The sequence below is a fragment of the Myotis lucifugus genome, unplaced genomic scaffold, assembly GCF_000147115.1.
Source record: "Myotis lucifugus unplaced genomic scaffold, Myoluc2.0 scaffold_0, whole genome shotgun sequence".
Classification (NCBI taxonomy): domain Eukaryota; kingdom Metazoa; phylum Chordata; class Mammalia; order Chiroptera; family Vespertilionidae; genus Myotis; species Myotis lucifugus.
Window position 1 is genome coordinate 36,301,765 of NW_005871048.1, and position 21,352 is coordinate 36,323,116.

At 41.3% G+C, this 21,352-nt stretch overlaps 2 protein-coding genes across 3 annotated transcripts in view; one reads left to right on the plus strand and one right to left on the minus strand.

The window, feature by feature from the left end:
- The window catches only part of DMGDH (dimethylglycine dehydrogenase), a 93,993-nt gene that overhangs the window by 26,047 nt on the left and 46,594 nt on the right, over positions 1–21,352 (plus strand). The window contains exons 3-4 of one of the 2 annotated variants that reach the window (XM_023750443.1): positions 9,201–9,506; positions 14,854–15,028. In XM_023750443.1, coding sequence (XP_023606211.1) covers positions 14,969–15,028 — 60 coding nt within the window. In that variant the 5' untranslated portion in view covers positions 9,201–9,506; positions 14,854–14,968. Of the gene's footprint in view, positions 1–8,829; positions 9,507–14,853; positions 15,029–21,352 lie in introns of those variants that run through there. The other variant, XM_023750446.1, reaches the window with a different exon arrangement.
- BHMT2 (betaine--homocysteine S-methyltransferase 2) lies at positions 22–13,596 on the minus strand. The gene is made up of 8 exons (XM_006081286.3): positions 13,528–13,596; positions 8,676–8,808; positions 7,690–7,781; positions 6,558–6,749; positions 4,851–4,998; positions 4,209–4,391; positions 3,727–3,955; positions 22–558 (listed from the first exon to the last, which is right to left on the minus strand). Exons 1-8 carry the CDS (start codon positions 13,549–13,551, stop codon positions 477–479), a joined length of 1,083 nt encoding a protein of 360 aa, XP_006081348.1. The 5' UTR covers positions 13,552–13,596; the 3' UTR covers positions 22–476.

The window sequence follows — 21,352 nt, forward strand, 5'->3', positions numbered from 1 at the left end:
AATATCAATTACCACATTCTGTTGTTGGAACCTTTTATCACTTTAATAAACATGACAACCATATGTGCTAGGCACTATCATTACAGCAAACAGGGGCAGACCTGGGACTTAAATTCAGGTCTGTCTGGTTTTCAAGATTATGATATTAATTGCTATTCAATTAGCTGCTCTTAAGCTTCTAAGGTATTTATTTTTATTTTTTTGCTATTCTTGATAATCTTCAAAACAATGTACTGCAGAATTCCTGGACAGTAAATACTGAGAACAAGGAGCGCTTCTCATCACCATTGTGTTCTCTGCAGCATCCGTTAGGAGTGGGATGCTCGCATGTAGAATTCACTGAAGGGGCTGCCTCACATGAGCTGTTCAGCGGCTGGAAACATCACAGTGGGCTGATGATAAAGATGAGGAGGGGTCCAGATGAGGTTCGAGGGGGGTTTCTTTCTGTTTTATTATTCCAGGGTTTTCACTGCTCCTTAGCTGTCTGGCTTTGACAACGAAGGACAGAAAGGTCTGCCAGAAGCTGGCAGCAGGTTTTCCCAATACTCCCTTCTAGCCCTGTGTTTTAAAAAATATATAGTTAATTAATTTAAAGATTTGTATCATATATATATATATCCAATACATATAAGTTAGGTGAATAATCAGGATAAACTAGAGATTCAGTTTCAACATAAAGACAGAACAACTGTGTTTATATCCATTCATGCCAGGGGTCTTTCTCAAATTTCTATCCTCAGTAACAATCATAAGGCTTCATACCCCCTGTCAGAAAAAGACAATGTGTTTGAGTTTTATAGACTTACCAGAGGCCTGGTGCATGAATTCGTGCTCCAGTGGGGTCCCTTGGCCTGGCCTGTGGGATTGGGCCGAAACTGGCTCTCTGACATCCCCCGAGGGGTTCCAGATTGCAAGAGGGTGCAGGCCAGGCCAAGGGACTTAAATTCAGGACTGTCTGGTTTTCAAGATTATGATATTAATTGCTATTCAATTAGCTGATCTTAAGCTTCTAAGGTATTAGAAGCTTAAGGGATCCCACTGGTGCATGATAAATGGGGGCCAGGGAGGGATGTGGGAGGTTGGCCAGCTGGGGAGGGACCGCAGGAGGGCTCCAGGGCGTGTTCAGCCCATCTTGCTTAGTCCTAATCAGCCGGACCCCAGCAGCAAGCTAACCTACCGGTCAGAGTGTCTGCCCCCTGGTGGTCAGTGCACGTCATAGCAAGCAGTTGAGCGGCCTTAGCATATCATTATCATACTAGAGACCCAATGCACGAAATTCGTGCAAGAGTAGGCCTTCTTTCCCGCTGCTGCCAGCACCGGCTTCCCTCTGGCACCCAAGGACCCGGGCTTCCCTTGCAGCCCTGGCTTCATCCGGGAGGATGTCCGGAAGGATGTCTGGTCTAATTAGCATATTACGCTTTTATTATTGTAGATTATGCTTTGATTGGTTGAACGGATGACCGAACACTTAGCATATCAGGCTTTTATTATATAGGATATTCATTCTGAAATTTGTAGCAGGGTTCTACTCAATATTTTAATGCAATAACAAGTCTATGAAGATGGGCTTTTTTGTCTGTTTGTTTTGTTTTAAGAAATATTTTTTAAATATATTTTTATTGATTTTAGAGAGGGAGAGGGAGAGAGAGATAGAAACAGCAATGATGAGAGAGAATCATTGATCGGCTGCCTCCTGCATGTCACCTACTGGGGATCGAGCTCGTAACCCAGGCATGTGCCCTTGGCGGGGATTGAACCTGGGACTCTTCAGTCTGCAGGCCAACTCTCTATCCACTGGGCCAAATCAGCTAGGGCTATGAAGATGGTTTTTAATGTAATGAGCCAAAATATAATTCTTCAAAAAGTAACTAAAAGCAGAATTCAAATAACTTTGTCAGTATTTATTCCCTGCTTTTAGAAAGAAGAGTACAAAGGTTCCTGGTCACAGACCTTTGTGTTAAATATATTTTTAGTTATTTTCCCCCTTTACTTATGAAACAATAAATAAATTAATATGTTGGGATGATAAAAATGTCAGAAATCTGGGTGCATACAGGTTTCTGTGTAATCACAAATATCTGTAAACATCAGTATGTTTGGGAGTTCAGGGTTCAAGGAGTGTGTGGCTTTACTCTAGAGAAAAATGTTTTCTCTTTAGTGGCTAATGCATTTTAAAGTCACCTGGACAATGATAACTTTTTTTCTTTTTTTTTTTTTTTTTGGACAATGATAATTAAAATAAATTGTTTCTCACTTATCTGAAGGATATCAATCATCACTAAAGTATGCTTTCTTCCTTGTTTAATTATACTTATACTAGAGGCCCAGTGCACGGATTCGTGTACCGGTGGGGTCCCTCGGCCTGGCATGTGCCCTCTCGCAATCTGGGACCCCTTGGGGGATGTTGGAGAGCCGATTTCAGCCTGATTCCCGCAGGCCCGATCCAGACAGGAGGGAGCCTGACCATGTGTGTTGAGCATCTGTCCCCTGGTGGTCAGTGCATATCATAGTGACCGGTCGCTTAGGCTTTTATGTATATAGATTGAGTACTTTTTTTCTAAGTATGATATCTACAGTATAAAAACCATCTTATGTAATAAATGTCCATATCTCCCCCCAAAAATGTTTGGATAAATGATTTCTTGTCTACTTTTACAATCTAAATAAATTTACATTAGGAAAGTCATTCCAGTTCAAAAATGAAGAGTATTCTAAATCCCAGTGAAATGGATAAAGAAGTATAAAATAGATTAAATATATACTAGCACTGAATAGAAAAGAGGAGGCAGCAGATATTGTGACTAGTTTTTGGAAAATGGGAAAGGAATGACATTCTATTGAAGAGAGAGACAGAGAGAATCAGAGATGCAAATAGAACAGTAATTTCCTCCCCCTCTTTCCCCCCGCCCCAATGTCTTCAATGATGAAATGGATTGATTATAACAAATAGTGTAATTTAGAAATAAGAAGATATTAGAGAAGGCAAAGACCTGTTATTCTTCTTTCAACAATGAAAAAGGAAGTTAATTAGAAATTTATATATAGAGAGAGACAGAGGAAGACAAAAATAAAGTTGTGTTCTAATTTGTATTTTATGAGTCCTGCTTGTTTAATATGACAATTATAGTAATATTGTAAATGTTATTTACTAGCTTTACATTTTTAGAATAAACTTACAGAAAAATCTTGGAGGACTTAACTATAATTACAGAGCAAAATACAATGGTTATGAATCTTGATAATATAAAAGTAATGGTATAACTTAAAGAAATCAAGAAATAGGTGAGTGAGAAAAAGTAGAGGGCAGCAGGAGTGGAATAAGCAGATACTGCCTCATGTTGATGGATTAAGAAATAAGTGGTTAAATATGAAATTCAAACTTATAAAGACAATCAACAGAAAAAATAAAAATGTAATAAGTCAAATTAGGAAAAGGAGAACACAGAAAAGGAGACGATCATGTGATTTAAATTCCTCAGCTTTCACAAAAGGCAATTACCACTTAAAATTGATAAAACAAGAAATGGAGGTACAAGACCTCAAAACATAAATGCCAAGCAGGGTATCTCTGGGACTGGGACTGGTGTCAGGAGGGAAGCAACTTATACTTTTCATTTTATACAATTCACTTCCTGAATTTTTATTATCATAGGCATGCATAGTATTTGCAACAATAAATAAAATAAGATTTGAGGAAAATAGTGTTGTTAATGTAAAAATTCCTACCTGGCTCTAATCCAGGGTTTGGTATGCATATTGAGGCCAGTTCCCCAAATACCATGCTTATCAGAAGCGGCGGGCCAAAAGCCCCTTTCTGGGGCCAGCTCCTCTGCAATCGCCCTGATGTGGTAGGGCTCGAATCCACAGCACCCGCCGATGTACCTGACCCCCAGGTTGTAGGCCTCTCTGGCATATTTTTGAATGTCCCATCTGGTTGCAGTTCTGGGCTCCAGTCCTAGAATATAATAGTTATGGCATTTCTGTTACCATCTCCATTTTCAGATGATAGATGCTCTGATGAATGTTGGGGTTTTTCTTTTAAATTAAAAAACTGTACATTTTAGATTATGCATTCTTCAGATAGCTCATTTTTGGTTAATATTGAATGTTTTTGGCTTAGGCAGTCTTGAATTGTAAGACTGAACCATAGTTGTTCATTATGTCACAACAGGAAATCTCAGGGACCTCTAATATGCACCTGAGCTTACCAAAGGGATATTCTGGGAGATCCACAAACCCTCCTTTGCCACAGTCAGGTGTGTGGAACCCCAGAGACTGCACCATCAGATGTGCTTTCAATCCTGCAGCTTGGAGGCCTTCCTTCATGAGCTTCATTGTCTTCAAGCTGATCCCCGGCCCAAATCGGCAGTTCACGCCAACGATTGAAGCCCCTATGCAAAGACATAAAAAATGTTTACATTTTAAAAATATATATATTTTTATTGTTTTTAGAGAGGAAGGAAGAGGGAGAGAGAGATAGAACCATCAATGATGAGAGAGAATCATTGATCGGCTGCTTCCTGCATGCCTCCAACTGGGGATTGAGACACAACCTGGGCATGTGCCCTGACTGGGAATCTAACTGTGACCTCCTGATGCACAGGTTGATGCTCAACCACTGAGACACACTGGTCAGGCACATTTTATTTTCACTTTTTTACTTTTTGACAATTAGAAGGTGCCTTAGAGGTTACTATCCCTCTCTACCTCCCAAGTTTTACAGATGAGGAAAACAATTCCAGTTCATTATTTTTTTTTTAGTTCTGAACTGCCCTGACAATGTTAAGCAAAGTTTGCTGAATTTCATAAACAACAACTGAGCAGCTCATCACACTATGAGTCCACATTACCTGCTTTCACCAGCTTCACAGCACATTCTCCAGGTGTTATGTCATTCTTGTCTCCCTCTGGGCCTATGCACATGGTAGCTGCCACAGGTTTCCCAGATTCCTTTAAGACTTCCACAGCCCACACAGCTTCCTCAGCATGCTCAAAATACTAAGAGAGATTGCATTGCTTTCTATTGGTCCAAATATAAAGCAGATTTTGAGTGGTAGAATGTAAATGTTGCAAAACCATTGTTACAAAAATAACCGAGTATATAATATGTAATAAACTTGCTAAGGAATGTGTCTCTCTCAGACTGACTAAAGAATACCTTTCTGAGTAAATATTTTAATTCCTTTAACAATACAGGGTGGGGCAAGAATAGTTTTACTGTTGTTTGTATGGAAAATAGTGCAATACTTAATAAATAATAATACAATAATAAACTCGGTGTTTCACCTACTCACAACTATAAACCTACTTTTGCCACACCTGTATATAGATTTCTGCTCATATGTCATCTAAAAAACACAAAGGTTTTTAAGTAATTGAGTATTAAAAAATCATAATTTTGAAGGAGCAAAAGTTAATAAATTTTGAACTCATCTTTTATGGGATTGGGGTAATAATGAGTAGTTTGTTACTACTTCAGAGTGCTTTTATATTCCCTTCTAGTTAGATATTCATAAATGTTCCATAAAGGAGGATTGGAAATACGATTATTTCCGCAGATGAGAACACTGAGGCACAGAGTGGGGAGGGATAGCTACCGAGTTCCTTTGTGAATGGTGGACAGGACACCCTGTTTGATAAATTTATGACATTTGCAGGGGTGCCTCTCAGGAACTCCCTTAAGTGCCACAGTTGAAAAGCTGAACTTCGGTGAAGAAAAGCTAGCAGAAATCTCCCTGCTTCTTCCTTCTTGATTTAGAAACAGATTCTGCAGAAGCAGTGTGTGAGGATGACAGAGTCAAAAGATATGGGTGTGTCTGTGCTCTGCTGTAGGTGGCCCTGAGCCTTCAGAAGGCTGAGGAAGCAAGGTTTTCAATAGGTTCAATAGAGTGATTGGGGAAATAGCAGTTGGTAGGCTATTGTCCTTGTTGAGGTGAAGGCTTGGATTGAGGACTTGACTCTAGCAATTGTAATGGTAAATGGTGAATGAGGGCTTTTTAATTTTTGGAAGAGTCAGGAAGAGAATGTTTTGGGCCTACTGTTCAATCAATAACCGGTTCTTACTGTTTGTTTCTTTAAAATATTGCTCGCATGTTATAATTTGAGTGGAAACAGAGAGGCAAGAGGGAGCAAGGATGGAGGAGAGCAAGGGAACTACTGGTACTGAGGATTATTGGTGGGTTCTGGAGGCGCCTGAGCATCCACCTACCCCCAGGGCTTTAATCCCTTCTGTAGCCTGTCCCTCCTTCAGTGGAAGATACTCCCTGAATCACTGTCCCCTTTCTCTGACCCCATGTTATAGTGTCTCCTGAGAGTCAGCTGCTGCAACCATCCTGCCCTAGAAAAGCAAAGGCTAGGCCTCTCCTGGGTCTGTCCTTTGGCTTCACAAAGAACAGAGCATCCAAGTGAGAGGATGTTGACTATAGTGCATTTAAATAAACCTCTGACCATCGTAGGGAATGAGGGCATAAGGCAATCCAGTACTCTCATGGAAGTTGAAGACTGTTCAGTTATACTTGTCAATAAGTTTAACACTCTCCCTATAACACTAGACTTACCTCTGCAATCAAGAAGTCCACATTTTTCCTGGCAAAAACCTCTACTTGTAGTCGAAAAAGTCTTTTAACTCTTGCTTCATCCGCGTCCTGTTTATATATTGCTGTCTGGCAGATACCCCCTGCTACCAAAGCATCACCTTTGTCAGCCACTTCTCTGGCGAGGTCACAGGCAGCGGCATTTACATCTTTCCACTGAGGTTAGAGAGCAAGAAGTAAGATGGTGAGCCTGGCATTTTAAAGGTGTATTACAATCTATAACAAAGGGGGAAATGAGCAAGTAAGGTGAGGAGAAGTTGCTGGTTTTAACTGCAATTCAAGAAGATCAGCAGAGTTAGGTACCATCTCCTCTACTACCAGTGAGGTTTAATTCCATTATTGTACTTACCACATTGGATTTTAGCATATTTGTTTGCCTCCCACACTTGACTGAGAGCCACTACAGAAAAGGCTCTATGCCTTTGTACACTCTTTGTATCTGGCTTAGGGATTGCACTATAACAGGCACTCAATAAGTGTTGGTTGGTTGGGCATTAACATTTATAAGTATTAACATGTTACATTTGCAGAATATCTCACAATACTTCCACATTCTTCACCATATTCACCTTTCTCAACAACCCTAGGCAGTTAAGCATAAGTTATCTCCATTTTTCAGAGAAAACCAGTACTCCATGCAGTTACGTGTCTTACACAAAGTCACACAGCCAATAGGTGGCGAAGTCGGGTATTCAATTCTTCTCATTCCAAGGCCACTGCCGTGGGCCCTAGGACCACCCTGTCTCCAGATGGACAAGTCAGAAAAGAAGAATGTGAAATAAGGAGGTAAAAAGAGCATCTATAAAATGTTCTTTCTTTATAAAAAAAATAGCACAGAAAAATGGCTATGTCCTTCCAATGGTCTGTTGTTCCCCAGTCCTATGCCCTCCCTTCCCCTAGATAAAGAGAAAGAAAAAGCTCATTTATTTACTATACTTGCACCTACATAATAATTAATTACTTAATGGATATTTTATGTGGAGTTTGTAGTAACACATCAAGTCAATTCCACAGCTTCCCATTGAGAAGTTACTTTTATTATACATGGTCCCTACCCACCCACTCTGTCCCCCAACCAACTAGCACCACTACTTACCTTGCTTTCCAACTTTTCTTCACTGGCAGAAAAGGTGAAAGTCTGCATGACATTTGCTCCTGCTCTCAAGAATTCCATGTGAAGCTGACCAACTACCGAGTAGTTTTTTAAATTGAAATTAAGACATTAAAAATCACATAAGCTATAATTTTCAGCAGCAGCAGCTCACCCACTTCTCTTCCAATCATACACAATTTCAAATCTAGTACTTATAAAAAGAATTGCAGATTAAGGTCAGTAAAATTCAAGGACAGACATAGCAAAGACCATACCAAATCAGGGCTGTTTAAAGTAGCCTCATATTATCTTGCTGCTGGGCCTCACAGTTTGGTGAAGACTCATGCAGAGATTAAAGCTTAGTTGGCCAATTGTTCTTGGTCTCTTGGTCTAGAGAGGGCTTATTCAGTTTCCAGTATCATGAAGAATCTAGCTGGTCTGCTTACAGTCCTCAAAGTAGAATGAGGAAAACTGTGTTTATTTCTTCACCCCCCCCCACCCCCCAACAGAACCTGGCTGTCTATTGTCTATGCTCTGTTAAGCTGGTGGATACCATTAATCATCCTTACCAAACACACTGTTATAATATAATATGCAAATTAACTAGAAGGATGAATATGAAGCAATAACAGTTTTACTATATTAAGGAAACTCTTAAATATCCAAAAGCTATATATATATTTTTGAGACACATAGTAGGATGTATATTTTAGTAGTCCCTATATGTAAAGATGAAAATGTGTGTGCATGGTGGTGGGAGGAGAGAGACAGAGAGAGAGAGAGAGAGAGAGAGAGAGAGAGAGAGAGAGAGAGAGAGAATTTCCTTCTATTTGTTCAGACCATGTACTGTCACTGTTTCCACATCTTGGTTATTTTGACAAGTGAAACAGTCCTTAGAAAATATGTGCTATTATTTTTTTTATCTTCTCTCAGCCAGATGTACTCAAAATGTCACCCAGATAAGCACTCCCAGAGATGCTGGCACTGACCTGCCTCTGGATGTTCTACCACGACCTCCGGAGTCCAGAGCCCAGCCTTCACGTAGCCCCTCTTCTCCAGGGTTACGAGGAAACCGCCATCTCCAACCACAACCTCCCCACTCTCCAGACGTTCCAAAATACCCTGAAGGAGAAAAAGAAAAATCACCAAAGGCACCTCTTTCCCCCCAAATAAGCAGTTTCTAATTTTCAGAAGGATAGTATGTTGTTCTCACAGCTCCTCTTCTGTTACAGTCACCAATGTTTAATAATATTTCAGAAAGATTGGATACACTGTTGTTTCTTGGACAATCCAGGGACTTGTTTAGTGCAGAGTGCTGTTACTGTTGTTTCTCATAACATTTAATCTGAGTCAAAATGTAGTGAAAATGATGATTCCATAATAGTTCTTTTGGTTGTTGATATGTTTGTGGCAGACATTGCTAGTTGCTTAACTAATTTGCATTTTCTCTCCTCTTCTTTGCTAATGTATTTTGTTTGGGGAGACAATGCTTCTAACTTTTTAAAACTTCCCAGGGATCCCTTGCTGCTGGGATAGCTATTTGACACGTGCTGCCCAGGGAGACATGGGTGGAAGTCCGCTGAAGATTTCTGGAAAAGTATTGCTTTCCTGACACAGATGTCCACTCCCTTCCATCCTGACACTTTTCCTTCCTGACTGGAATGTCATCATAAGCCCTGGAAATACAGCAGTCATCTTGCCACCATGCCATTGAAATCCGCATGCTAACGCTGGTGGAGCAGACGGGTAACAGCAGCCTGGTGTCTTAATGACATCTCTGAGTAGCTGCAGCAGCCATGGATTGCTAGTCCTCTTATTAGGTGAGAAAAACTCGTTTTTGTGTGTAAACCACTGAACATAATGCACTCAACATTTGATAAGTATGCCCTACGCTTTCCAGCATATTTGTAGACATGCTCTCATTTGGTACTCCCAACAGTTCTGTGAGTGAGGCGGGGCATTTTGCAAATGAGGAAACAGGTTCACAGAGGCTATGTGACTTGCCCAAGATCACAGAGCTAAGCAAGTAACAAAGCCTAGTTCAGATCTTCTAAATTCCTAACCTATTCTTTTCCTATGTTACCACCTTTCTCATCAGCCCACTCAGAAATTAAATAAAAGTCTGTATCCAGAGCAGTTATCTAAGGGTTATGGTTTCCAAGGTCTAAATTTTGCCTCCCTCAGATACTTGCATGGCTCACCCTCTCACCTCCTTCAGGTCTTTGGTCAAGTGTCATCTTTTCAGAGAGGCCTTCCCTGAACATCTGTGACAACTGCAAACACCCCATGGTGATCCCTATTCTTCGTGTATAGACTGCATTAATTGAAGATATACCGTTTTAGTGAAAATGCAAGGCCAGTTCATGTCAGCCTTGCCTACAGCTGGACACAGAGCAATGCATAAATGGGGGAGAAAAGCCTCCAGTTCCCCATCTAATCAGTCATATCTGCAGTCCAGAAAGGTACACCAGAGGCGACGACCGATATCCACACCATCTCCATTTTCCTATGGAGGGAAGCAGAATGGAGCTCTGCTGTGTTAACCATAAGTGCTGTTTGTCAGAGGGAGAGTCCCTATTTCTGGTGGGCCTTCCATATTTCATATCTAAAGATGAATTTTAGCAGAATGTGGAAGACATGTTAACATGCCAGGATTCTCACCTATCTCTCTACTCCCTCCATAAAATACAGTTTGCTCTTTTTGTTTTGCACTTTGAAACATAAAAAAGGACTGAAGCTTTCAACTTTCAGTGAGACCTTCCCACATGCCAGGTGCAGTGCTAGGCAAGCAGGATAAGCATTGGAATAACTCAAGGTCTGTGCCCTCAAGAAGCTCAAAGTCTGGCTTCCCTGGGGAAGGCCAGTGGGTCAGCAAATCATCCCAAGACAATGTAATAGATAAATGCCGCAAAGGGGTATAGAAGAGAGAATTAGAGGTATAAGTCACCTGTATAAAATCTCATCTTGAAAATCTAACATACTTCAATGAACTATGTTAAGAATCAAATTTAATAGTACACATCAAACACTTTTAGAAGGAAAAACATTGGTATACATTTAGGTGTTATTAGTATCTCACCACCCATATCCAAACCAAGTGGATCTATTTAACATTTTTTATTTTTGTCCCCGCACTCTCACCGTGCCTGGATTATTGAAATGACTTCCAATTCCCTCCAGCCCCCTGTTCTATGTCCCATTGCTGCCAGAGCAAAGCCTTGCCTGGCCCACTCTGATTTGCAATAACCTCTACTTTGTGTCCTGCTGAAGTCCAAACACCCTCCATTCCTGCATCCATTGCCTGCACTGCAGTATTTGCTTACTTACCTGTTGCCTCTGTGTGGCTGTAAGATGTTTGAGGCTCAGGTACCTTGTCTCTATTCCTACTACCTCCTACAGCACCCAACAAAGAGTAAGCCCTTGATAAACTATGCAGGGTTCACAGACAGACAAGACCATTTTGAAAATGTCACATGTCTTACATATGCTTCAAATTTGGTCCTGAGAAGGGAAAAATTATACACACACACACACTCACTCTCTCTCTCTCTCTCTCTCTCTCTCTCTCTCTCTCTCTCTAACAGAAAATTTGCTAGGTTTTTAAGAAAATTATAGTACATATTTTGATGGTATCTTCATAATACCAAATAAACATTTTCATCTGTTGTCTAGATGTTTGTCCAATATTTTAAATTTGCCAATTTTCTAAAATGCCATTAGCAAAATAAATTAGTTGTTAAGATTTGAATTCAGAGCATCTTTAGCCTCTCCTTCACTGCTGTACTCACCACCCAAGTACTGTACCCGTATGATCTAAAGATAGTTTGAAAATGACAGGACCGTGTAAAATAAAGAACACTGTAAACTTACAGCACATTTATATTTTCATTCCATCCTCCCTTTCAGTTTGGAGTGATCCCACCTGGGACCTGACGATGACTCTGAGACAGTTACACCCCCTTTCTGCAGGTATCAGTATGTGGACATCAGGACTTAGGATCTGGCTTCAGGGCACCTCTATTCATACCCAAAGGGGTCCACCAACTGCTCCCTGTGGCAAGAGGCAGCCAGAGACCCAATCTGTCTAAAATATCACCCCTTATGCCTGAAAAATGCCACTGCATTTTTGGATTGCTCCTTTGGATTAAAGATACAGTTGGGACTGCTCCTTTGGATTAAAGATACAGTTGGAGGTGCCCTCTGTGGCAATTAAATAAACTCTTAAAATGCACCTGTTAGCTGAGAAGAGAAGTGGGATAATTCCTTCCCACTAACATTTTAATTTTCACTCCCAGAGACCCATTAACATGGATTAGTATATCATAAGCTTGGTGTTGCAAGAGTAGATGCCAGGAAGAAACTGAATAAGACAGCATATTTTCAAACCCTTAAAAAAAATGAACTGTAAAAGTGAACACAGTAGTAGAGAAAGTTTAGAGAAAGAAATCAGCACAATGTTCTTTGCTTCTTTAAGTTTTTATTACACCCATTTTCTTCAATGCCCATATTTTACTTTTATAATCAGGAAAACATGTCCAAAATGATTTTAAGTTTTTGAACCCATATTCCTCATCTTACGTAACGACTACTATTATTATGTCCTTCCTTACGGTGTGTATAAGTATATATACACTGAGTGGCCAGATTATTATGACCACCCCATCAGTACTTCATTGACACTTCCAAAAATACTGAATATTGAAAATTTCCTAAGCAAATACTCTCAAGGTTTTATTATTATTATTTGCATAACTAATTCACTTTATTGTACTGATGGGGTGGTCATAATAATCTGGCCACTCAGTGTGTGTGTATATATATGGTTGCAATCAGTGTGATATATCTCCTTTTGTAAGTTAACATTGCCAAAGCACTTTGCCTGCTTCCATACTTAGCTCCTTAGGGGTCTAACACTTATTAAGTGGATGAACCTTAATTTATTTAGGGAGCCCGCTACTGTAGGGAGTCCTGTTTGTTCCTAACTTTTTAGTTTAAATCAGTCGGTAGCACACATTTCTTTTCCATGCCCAAATCACCCCATTGTTCTCTTTCGTCTCTTATGAATTTCAGGGCTCAGGTGGGCTGCTTTGAGAGGTTCTGGACAAGTCCTGCGTCCAAGTTCATGGCCTTCCTAATTTTATTTTGTCACCCCTTCTTCCCACCACTCACACACCAGGTGTAGAAATGGGTGAACAAAGCCAAGAGCTGGCGACCAGACCTGGAAAGGGGCTGAGAGAAAGAGCCTGGAGACAGGGGCTGCCAGGTGGGATGAGACAAAGGGGTCCCCAAGCCCCCTCCCTCCACACCCCACTGAGGGTCTGGCTGCCCGAGCCAGGCCTGGTTTCAGGCCAACCGGCAACTGGGACAGCCAGACTGCAGCCCTTCCGGAACCCGAGGCCAAGGAGCTCTGGGGCAGGAGAGCGAGTGCCGTGGGTGCAGCCGCTGTGGGTGCGGCCGGTCGGGGGAGAGGATGGGAGTGTGGCCTCTGAGTCTGAAGGCGCGCATCCCCGCTCCACTCTGCGTTCGTCCTCTGACTGTGGGGCCTCAGTTTCCTCAAGCGTGTAGGGGAACAATTGTGAAGATGAGGAGATAATGTGCTCAAAGCACTGGGTGCAGGGCCGCTCGGAGTCAGGGCTCAACAAATGGTACCCAGGTTTGTTATCTTGTCCTCACACGAAGGCCTGTTGCCGCCCCGCCTCGGGATCCCATACACCGAGGCCTAAGCCGCCCAGGTGCCTTGCCGCGGCCGCAGAGCCGGCCGGGCTCCAGCGGGCTTTGCACCCCGGCGCTGGGAGCCCCGCAGCCTGAGGGCTGAGCAGTCGCGGACTTGGGGAAACTCACCTTCTTGGCTCCGGCGGGTGCCATTGCGCAGCGGCTTTGCAGGCGCCGGGTGGCCGCGAGCGCGCAAGTCCAGGAGCCCGCCCCTCGCCGGGGGGAGGATCTCCCGCGGCCCCGGGCGGCCCGCCAGCCTCCGCCGCGGAGCCGGTGTCCGTGCTCTCAGCTTCGCCATGCTCCGCCCGGGAGTGCAGTGGCTGCGGGGCCTCCCGCTGCGGGGCTTAGGGCTGCCTGGCTCCCCCCGCCGTCCGCTCTTTGTCGGCGGCCACGAAGGGTGAGTGGAAACCCGGCGGCTGCAGGGCGGGAGCGAGGGGCTAAGGCGGACTCTGGCCTTAGGGGTGCTTCGGCTTCTGAAAAATGGGCATTCGGATTTCTTCTTGATTTATGTTTTCTTTTCCATGCACAATGTACAAAGTGATACAGAATCAAAGGGTTCCCAGTGCAAAGTCTCTTCAACTCCAAACCTCTTCCCCAGTCACCTGCTACAGTGCCTTTGTATCTGCCCAGAGAGGATCTATGTGTCTGCAAACACAGGTGTATATATATGTTCTTCTGTGGCTCCCTTACACATTGCTTTTTACAATATGCCTTGGAGAAGCTCGTGCAAATAAATGGTAAACCACAGAGCAGTGATTTTAATTAGAGAAGCATATATACGGTGAGAGGAAGTTAAATGAGGAAGAAAGCTTTACTCCATCTGGATCTCTTCAACCTGGAAAACAGTGGAGGGAGGTGACCCAAGAATTATGGGTACTAAACTTCATGATGATTACGGTTTTTCATGGGATAAAATGATTATAAGTATGTCCTTGAAATAGAATGAGAAAAATTATTCTCTCTAGATCCTCTGAAAAAAAGAATTCACCTGTTCAATTCTTTAGCTATATTAATTATCTACAATGAACCAGAATTACATGGAATGGGGCTCAAATGCCTCCTCCTCCCTCCCACAACCAGGTTGCCTAAGTTAGATTTTTTTAAAAAAAATACGTATCTTTTTTATTTCAAATAGGAAGGGAGAGGGAGAGAGAGATAGAAACATCAATGATGAGAGAGAATCATTGATTGACTGCCTCCTGCATGTCCCCCATTGGGGGTCAAGCCCACAACCCAGGCATGTGCCCTCGACCAGAATCGAACCTAGGACCTTTCAGTCCGCAGGCTGATGCTCTATCCACTGAGCCAAACCAGCTAGGGCCTAAGTTAGATTTTAGTTGCCTTAAAAAAAAAAAAAAAAAAAAGCAAAACAAAAAACCACCACCAACAAAAAACTGTCGCTACCATAGCCTAGTAGATCTACCTTCTTCTTTTTTTTTTTTAATTTTCTTCCAGAAAGGACAACCCACCCTTACCTGCAGAAACAAGATGGAAAGACAGAGCAGAGACAGTGATCATTGGAGGTGGCTGTGTTGGTGTGAGTCTGGCTTATCACCTCGCCAAAGCAGGGATGAAGGACGTGGTCCTCCTGGAGAAATCGGAGCTCACTGCTGGATCCACCTGGCACGCAGTAAGGAAAGCACCTGTCATGTTCACTGAGTTGTGCACTAAGGCAATCGGTTTCCTTCCCATTCACAACACCCTGCTGCTGCCTCGTTAGAGTGAGTTCCCTTTCAACAGTGTTCCATTTTGGTTGGCACACTTCCAAGTGGTGGTCAACATTGATGCTGTCTTTATCTGGAACATATGGCTTCTGGATTCACATCCTAGCTCTGCCATTTTCTACCCAAGTGACTTATGGCAAATTACTTAAGTTTCCATTTTCTGGGATGAGTAAGGCACTTGGATGTGTAAAATGGGATTATTAATAGTACCTACCTGCTAGGATTGTGATGAAGGTTGCGTTAATATGTGTAAAGTTATTCAACAAATGTAAAGTGTTTAGTAAATGGCATCCTTTGTATCAAAGAACAGCAGCTGGGTGATCCTGAATATGGCAGAGACCTTCACCTACATTCCCCTCACCTGGCTGTAGTGGTCCTTTTTTTCATTGACTTATTTATTATTTTAATTTTGTGTTGTGAGAGAATAGGTTGACTACATGAAGACTTAACTAGGAGGACTGAGAACAGCTTTTGTGTTAAATAATGCATGCATCCAAGTCAGTCTCACATATTTGATGGTATATGCACAATTGTTCCAGTGCTATAAAATAACTGGGCTGAAATGGAAAGCGGCTCAGGTAAATGAGGTGATTGACACTGCCTTCATGCTGTCAAACCAGTTATTTCTGAAGTCAGCTAAGAATGGGAGAGGACGTTTTTATGACTGTCAGTACAGATTTCTTTTGAAAGAAGAGTTAAGCAGTGTTAGCTCAGCTTTCAGTCCTTAGCTTTCCTTTCTGTCATTTGCTTTCTTCTGTTGAGACAAGAGAAAACCCTGCTTTTAGGGTTTTCATCCAGACCTGCTCATCCAGACTTGCTCAAGGTGTGGGCTGGAGGTTGAGCACTGAAATGGCTGCCTGCCTCTAGTTGAGTGTGGAGGAGAGTACAGCCAGATTCCAACCCAGTTGGCTCCAGAGTCTAGTGGCCACGTGGTTGGATGGAGGCCCCTAGAAAAATCGTAGCAAACCCATCTTCTCTTTCCTCTCCTTCTCTCCCCTCAGTCTGGGAGAGAGGCCCAGGCGCCTAGTCCTCCTGAGTGTAATTTCAGAACCTTCACAGGCACACTGTATTTTGTTTTGCCAGTTCCCCCTCAGTATGCTTCTTCCTACCTGGAGATGGGTCCAGGAAGCCACCAACACTCCTGGCTCTTCTCCCCTCCCTGCACTAGACTTTCTGTGTGGGCTTTTTACTATCATGGAAAAGAAAACCTGTATTTCTCCTATAGCCCTCCTATAACTTCTCCTTGCTAGACATTCAGTCACTCTTTCAACAAATATTTTCTAAGAGCCTATATGTCGAGCCAGTGCTTTTAGGGGAGGACACAGCAGTGAACAAAACAAAGTCCCTGCCCCCATGAGCCACACTTGCACAGGGCAGACAGAAAACACACAAGCATCGCTTGGGAGTAATCAGTGTCATGAAGAAGAGGGTAAAGGGATAAAGAATGATGGAGGAGGAAGAGTCAGGAGGCTATTTTAAAGAGTAGGGACCAGGTAGAAGTGAGTGAGTGAGGGGGTTGGGAGGCTGTCCAGGCAAGAGCATGTAGGCAGAGGGAAATTTAGGCACGTGGAAATATACTAAGTGAGAGGCTTACACCCTTTAACACTTTCAGCTTGTTAAATATTATTAATATTTTAATTACTTATTTGCTCACTTATTTGATGTGGCCTGCATTAGAGAATAGATAACTGAATTCCCTGCAATTTTACTTCTTAGACATTCCAAGAATTTAAAAAAAGGCAACATACCCTTAACCCAAGTTCTTTTAAGAAAAGTGGGCCAAATTTTTAATATGCTAGTTTCTAGTTAAATGTTAACTGTGCAAAACAATTTCCCTTAAGCAAAGAGATACCAGAGTGGGTGGGAAAGGCATTGTCCTGGTTTGTGAACAAAGTATTATGCAATGGTTTACAAAATTGGATTCATGCAGTGTGGGCTCAAGATGGAGTCAGGCAGCAGAAGCCAGGCTACTTGGCCCCCAGAGAAATGAAGGAAAAGAAAAGAGGGTTGCCCTGGGAACCCGATTCTATGCAGTTTTGCAAGTCAAGGAGGCCTCCCTCTGAGGAGTAACATGAAAGAAACCCCATGTATTAGGAATTTTTAACACAGAAATACTTGCAGCACATATGAGAATGTGAAAGGTTAGGGAGCCAGTTAAAGGGGTAGAATACAAAAAATAAAGGCAGGCTCATCGAAATATAACATGTGCTCAGGTTAAACTTGGCTGGGAGTGTAGGAATCGGTGCTTAGGCAGGAAGGCACAGCTTGCCATGCGAGTATTCAAAATGAAGCCACAAATCCAAAAATCCTGAGGGTTTGCTGAATTTCAATGAGACTGCTTTGTCAGCACCTGACACTCCTACTAATGTGGAGCAGTTCTTGTAGGGTGGGGGTAGGGGAGAGGATTAAATGAGAAGCAATTTTGGAGGTTGGGGTTCCCAGGAGAGGCTGCCCCTGGGGATGGTAAGAAAGTGGGTGGTTTGGAGGGCTGAGGACTAAAGATGAAAGATGATCCATGTGGTGTGTAGAAAGACAATATTAGAACTTCCTATTTATTTTCAACTAAAAATGTAAGAAAGAAATTAAACTTTCCTAGTGTTTCTAACTAGCCCTTACCTTTGATGTGGGTGATGTGTTGGGTATTATTCCAAGGGACTGAGTAAGAGAGAGGTGGGAACTTTACAACGGGAGTGTCCTCACTTGTTCTTTGGTCTTCAGTCTGTCATGACACATTGCAGATCAGGTGTTGTAGGATATCACCTTTGTGATTCATTTTATAGAACCAGGGCTTTCAGTAAAATAATGGGTGATGAAAGGGGGAGGGATTAACCTTGAGAGTGTTGTACTACATGGAGATTTGTTGGTGTCATTGTAATAATTAAAAGGACTGTGAAACTTAAAGTTTTTCTCTTATAAAAAGACAGTGTCCTAAAAAATAGACACAGGACACAAGACAGTCTATCTTTTCTGCCCCCCCCCTTTTTTTTTTCCAAAACAGTCCTGTTGGGAAGAGAAAATGTTGAAATGGGATGTTTAGAAATGTTGAAATTATTATTAAATTTTTCTGGCCAAAATGATATGTATCACCTACAAAAACTTTCATATATGCAAAAGTTACGTTTTTTAACCCATCTAAAATGTTTTCAAATGAGGAGTTTCAGTGGTATTTGTACCCATTTATTTAAAAATATAAAAATGCAATTCCTTCCAATTAGCTTATAACAACAACTGATGAACAAGAGAACATGAAACATTAATAGTCACCCTTCAATGGAAACCTTATGTAGGTGTGATAGGGATGGAGGAAGTGGTGTCAAGATGCAGAGAGTTCAGACAAGAGAGTGCCCTTCTCCCATGAAGATCTCGTTATCAGTGACAGGTAGCTTCCCCAGCTATCACAGCCATTCAAACCATTCTCAAACAACAAACCTAGATGTAGGTCTTCACAGTGCTGTGTTACCAAGGTTAACCCAATATATATTTTTAGTAATAAAGTATATTAATCACATAGCCCTTGCCAATATATAAACTTAATATTCCAAAGCTTTTCTACACAATGAACAAAATAATTATTTAAATATTTAATTCATTTCTAGTTGTTTTTCTGTGTTTTATGATCTCTGTTAATTTAATGACACATATTTATACCATCACATGAACATCAGGAAATGCACATATTTTATAGGGTGTGCTCAAACTTTTAATTGGGTGTGAGTACATGGATAAAAGATTTGGCGCCTCTGGGATATAGGATGGCTTGAGATAGGTCAGTGGGCTTTTTGAGGCTGTTAAGGTTCATGAAAGGGGAAAGATTATTAAAGAGATGGATAGGACTGCATCACTAGCTCAATTGATGATTTTTCTAACTCCATCATTCTTTCCATTAATTCATTATTGTTAGTCTACTATAAAGAAGAGGTTTCCTATTTATTTATTTATATCATAAGAATTCATAAATTCTTATTTTCTTCTAAGGCAGCAGTTCTCAACCTGTGGGTCGCGACCCCTTTGGCGGTCGAACGACCCTTTCACAGGGGTCGCCTAAGACCATCCTGCATATCAGATATTTACATTATGATTCATAACAGTAGCAACATTACAGTTATGAAGTAGCAACGAAAATAATTATATGTTTGGGTCACAACATGAGGAACTGTATTTAAAGGGCCAGAAGGTTGAGAACCACTGTTCTAAAGGCTATAGTTTCTACTGATTATTCGTATTTCTGATTTATCTTCCCTATTTTAACTTCTCTGCCAACTACAATTATTTTCTTTCTTCAAATCAAATGTAAACCTTTTTCTTGTCTTCCTTGAAGACGTCTGTGACCTTTCCAGCATCTTTTCTTCCCTTGGTTCTTTTCTCTTTATATGTTCCAGCACTTAATCATATGCCTTTTAAAAAAATTTTTGTTTTATTGCTTAAAGTATTACAAAGAGTATTACATATGTCTCCTTCCCCCCTCCCCCCTTGGCAGGGAGGCAGGGGGAATCATATGCTTTTGATTTTATTGCTTTAAGTATGAAAGTTTCATGATTCAATCAGACCATAAAATCTTGAAGGATAAGAACAATATTTTCTCCTTCTCCAAACTTCCCATTTAATATAACCTTGCTGAAGATTAGAACAGAAAAACATTTTACATAAGTTAATAATAACTACCATGTAAGATATTACATTTGGATAACTTCCAATAAAAGCACAGATATGGTTGACCCTAAATTTTAAACATAGATTAAAACACAAAAATCAGTTAATAAAAAATGTATAGGATACAAAATAATAATAATATAATTTCATGCCTGGCAAAATAAATTAAGCTCAGGACTTACTTCTGACTGTCCTCGCAGCAAGGAAACTAGAGTAGTATGAGTTTTTCAGTGGAAATAGGTACATTATTTCACTATGATACTAGAAGACTAACTTTTCCTTGATCAGGAATTCCTAGAAAAATTTCTTCCCTAAGTGAAGGATATTGGGCTAAATTTTTTTTGAATAACAGTTTTATAAAAACTAACTCATGTAACTCTTTCAGATGAAAGATCATCAACTCCTTCCATGAAAATAGCTTTCTGGGGTGATGTAGTGTAGATGGTATATAACTTTCTGGCTTAACCTAGGCTAAAATTTAAAGTATCTTGAGGAGTGAATGGTGACCCAAAATTCTAGGTCAGTGCTCATGAATATCAGTTTCCTCAAATGACGGGAGCTATAGGAAAGACAAAATTGAGTTCTCTAGCAGATAAATGAAGGCCAGGGATTCCCTGTATTGAACTAAAAAAGTTCATATGCACAATGATACTAAGCATGTAAAGCAGCGGTTCTCAACCTGTGGGTCACGACCCCTTTGGCGGTCGAACGACCCTTTCACAGGGGTCGCTTAAGACCATCCTGCATATCAGATATTTACATTACGATTCATAACAGTAGCAACATTACAGTTATAAAGTAGCAACGAAAATAATTTTATGGTTGGGTCACAACATGAGGAACTGTATTTAAAGGGCCAGAAGGTTGAGAACCACTGTAAAAGGAAAGTAGAGTGTTTGACTGAAAGTTAAGGAGCCCAACTTTTAGTTCCATCATAATGGGGCTATACTATGAGAGAACTTATAAGCTGGGCCAGGATTTTCCCAAAAAAAGTAGCTGTGCATGGCCTGGCCAGTTTGGTTCAGTAGTTAGAGCATCGTCCCGTGAGCCAAAGGGTCACAGGTCCAATTCTCAGTCAAGGGGTACGTTTGATCTGTTGTGAGTTTGATCCCCAGCCCTGGTTGAGAGGCCCAATTGATGTGTCTCTCTCATATTAATCTCTCTCTCTCTCTCTCTCTCTTTCTCCCTACTCCCCCGCTTCCATTATATCTAAAAATCAAGGGGGAAAAAATATCCTCAGGTGAAGATTAACAACAAACAAACAAAAAGTAGCTGTGCATATGTCCCAGTGCTTGAACAAGTACTTGATAGAAGCCCAAGGATTCTGGTCCATAAGGAAGGATTGATGAACCTTTAAATGGGGTGTTTTTGAGTTCCAGAGAACCAATTGTCCACCACTACCTTAGAAGAACCTTATAAATACTCCTAAACAGATTTTATTTGATGAACTTTCCGAGTTACATTAGCTGCAATTTGGGGCCCTAGACACTTAACCAAAAGAACTTGCTTCATATAATTGCTTGGGATTCTTTATCTGGATACTACATTGCATCTGAGTTGATAAAAGGGTTTTTGGCATG

Bases quoted from the DNA above. Each gene is read 5' to 3' on its own strand.
- BHMT2 (XM_006081286.3), bottom strand. From the start codon at position 13,551: ATGGCACCCGCCGGAGCCAAGAAG. The intron at 4,999-6,557 runs GTAAGTCTAGTG...AATCTCTCTTAG, and splicing joins TGGACTTCTTGATTGCAGAG to TATTTTGAGCATGCTGAGGA. The intron at 4,392-4,850 runs GTAATGTGGACT...GTCTTTGCATAG, and splicing joins TGTGAAGCTGGTGAAAGCAG to GGGCTTCAATCGTTGGCGTG.